Here is a 2,313-nt window from a genome sequence, read left to right as displayed (position 1 = left end):
GGAGCTGACACTCTAATGTCCCCCCACAGTCACACACTATTATTATACATTTATATAGCTCTGACATATACCGCAGTGCTGTACAGAGAACGCTAAGCCAGTCCCATAAATCTCTGTACAAAGGAGCTGACACTCTAATGTCCCCCCACAGTCACACTCATTTATATAGCTTTGACATATACCATAGTGCTGTACAGAGAACGCTGAGCCAGTCCCATCAGTCTCTGTACAGAGGAGCTTGCACTCCCCACCACAGGCATACAGTAGGACATTGATGGTTTTACACTGTGTGAGGAACACAAACAGCAACACCAGGGAGGAACTGAATCCAAAGCGCTGGGGCCACAAGACCATATCAGCCACAGATTCTGCTGACACAACAGTGCAGGTGTCCTAAATTTCCCCCAACATGGCCAATGAACTTTTGGAACTAATCCTTCAGCTAATTCCTAAACTCAGTGCTTTCAATGCAAGATCACCTTAGCACTGAAGAAGGATGAATGCAACACCCAAAATGTGTAACAATATGCCAGTGCACAGTTGCATGGGGTCTGCGCATTGTTTTGCCCTAAAAAAAATTGCAAGTTATTCAATTCCACCAGGATGCCCAATGCAATGTGGCCCTGAGGGTTCTACAAATTGTTGTTCACCTGATGCACCGCTGGGACGTCCACACTGACCCAACACACCAATGGATGCAGCCAATGGCCAATCACAGCGATGCTGGAAAATCCCTGCGTGTTATAGCAACCCCCAGCACTTCCATCAAACCCCCCATTTCCCCACCTTACAAATGTTCTAATCAATCGCAATAATTGCCACAACCACCTACCTATAAACGGCGACGTCTCCGGACAATATGGCAGCAGCTCCTCCCTCACGGCCGGCTTGGCGATCAAACTTAAGTTGGCGTACACGTCCCCGGGCAGGGACAAGTTCTGCGGCGCCAGCAGCACCAAATTGTGAGGTCCATTTTTGTAGAAAATCCCAAAAAAGTACGCCACCCTCTTCCGATAGCCCTCGCGGTACAGCAGTGCCATGACCACCAGCTGCACACAGAAGAAGAGCATCAGGTAGCGGGCTTTTGCGATGGTCATCTTGCGGTTTCTTTCACCACACCCCGGCGCAGAAAAGTACAAACAAATCCAGGTTAAGGTTTGGTAAGCAGCGAGTTTGTACTTCTCCCTGGCTGCTGTCTCATCTCTGTTCTCCACGTAGCATGATTGCAATTAAAATCCAGCAATGCAAAAAAAAAAAAAAAAAAGAGGGGTGGGGGGTGAAGCGTCACCAAAAACAAACCAGGCAGAGAGAAGTAAGGCACGTGTGGAACGCGGGTCGCTCGTCAGGCGTCTCTGTCGTTTCACAGGGATCGTCGCTCACCAGATGAAGCGTTGCCAGACGGAGCAGTGAGCGCTCGCATCCCAGATGTTTCAGACCTAAAAAAAGGAAAGAAACGGGAATAGGATCAGCTTTTAGGCTGCACCCAGCAACCCAGTGTCAGGCTTGGCTTTGATGCAGCAAGTCAGTTGCCTCCGCTATATTGTAGCACTTACTAGGAAGTGAAGCATACAGGATGGAGGTGGAGGGGAAGAAGAAGGAGGAGGAGGAGGAGGAAGGGGGGGTATTCCAGCCATTCAGCAACTATGTAACTGTTCTGATAAAGGAATGAAAAGGGTGAAAGAAATCCCACCCCAAGGCTGTCCTGCGGGGAGTTCCCTCCGCTGTGTCATCAATATCAAACATTGCATGTACACAGACTGGCCAGCTGGACGAAACAAAGCAACAGAATACACAAAGGGAAAGTACATGCAAGCAGAAAGATCTCACAGCTTTAACATGTTACTGTCACTAGAAGTCAGCCGATTATTTCATATAAATTATCCTGGAAGGTGACAACAGGTTACCCTGCTCTGCCAAATACACCCAATGGAGACCGAGGGCTCATTCACATTCTCAGTACATGAGCATGGATAAAAACATGGCTTGTAGTACAATGTCAGCTATCTCAGCATGGATGTCTGACCCATTCCTCAACCTGGAGAAAACCGAACTCATCATTTCCCCCCTCACATTACAAATCTCCCCCTGACATATTCCTAACTGTTATTACACGGGTATCCCCCCCGGCCTGTTGTATGGGGTCACCTTCCATTCTGCCCTCTCATTTACCCCCCATATTCAGAACATTTCCAGGTCCTGTCACTTTCACCTACACAACATCTCAAAAATCCGCCCCTACCTGTCCCCTGAGACCACCAAACTCCTTGTACTGCAGCCAGACTCATCCATCCTTCCCACCTACCTACCTACCCC

The 2,313-nt window shown here is 48.6% G+C and overlaps 1 protein-coding gene across 6 annotated transcripts in view; it reads right to left on the bottom strand.

The window, feature by feature from the left end:
- LOC140341472 (beta-1,4-galactosyltransferase 3-like) overlaps window positions 1–2,313 on the bottom strand; it is a 66,813-nt gene that overhangs the window by 20,310 nt on the left and 44,190 nt on the right. For 5 of the 6 annotated variants that reach the window (XM_072427267.1, XM_072427268.1, XM_072427266.1 and 2 more), the window contains one exon: window positions 833–1,436. In XM_072427267.1, the coding sequence (XP_072283368.1) occupies window positions 833–1,097 (265 nt within the window). In that variant the 5' untranslated portion in view covers window positions 1,098–1,436. Of the gene's footprint in view, window positions 1–832; window positions 1,437–1,553; window positions 1,579–2,313 lie in introns of those variants that run through there. The other variant, XM_072427270.1, reaches the window with a different exon arrangement.

The sequence above is a fragment of the Pyxicephalus adspersus genome, chromosome 11 (genome assembly GCF_032062135.1).
Source record: "Pyxicephalus adspersus chromosome 11, UCB_Pads_2.0, whole genome shotgun sequence".
Lineage (NCBI taxonomy): Eukaryota > Metazoa > Chordata > Amphibia > Anura > Pyxicephalidae > Pyxicephalus > Pyxicephalus adspersus.
Note: the sequence above shows the minus strand (reverse complement) of the source record. Positions and strands in the feature narration are given on the sequence as shown.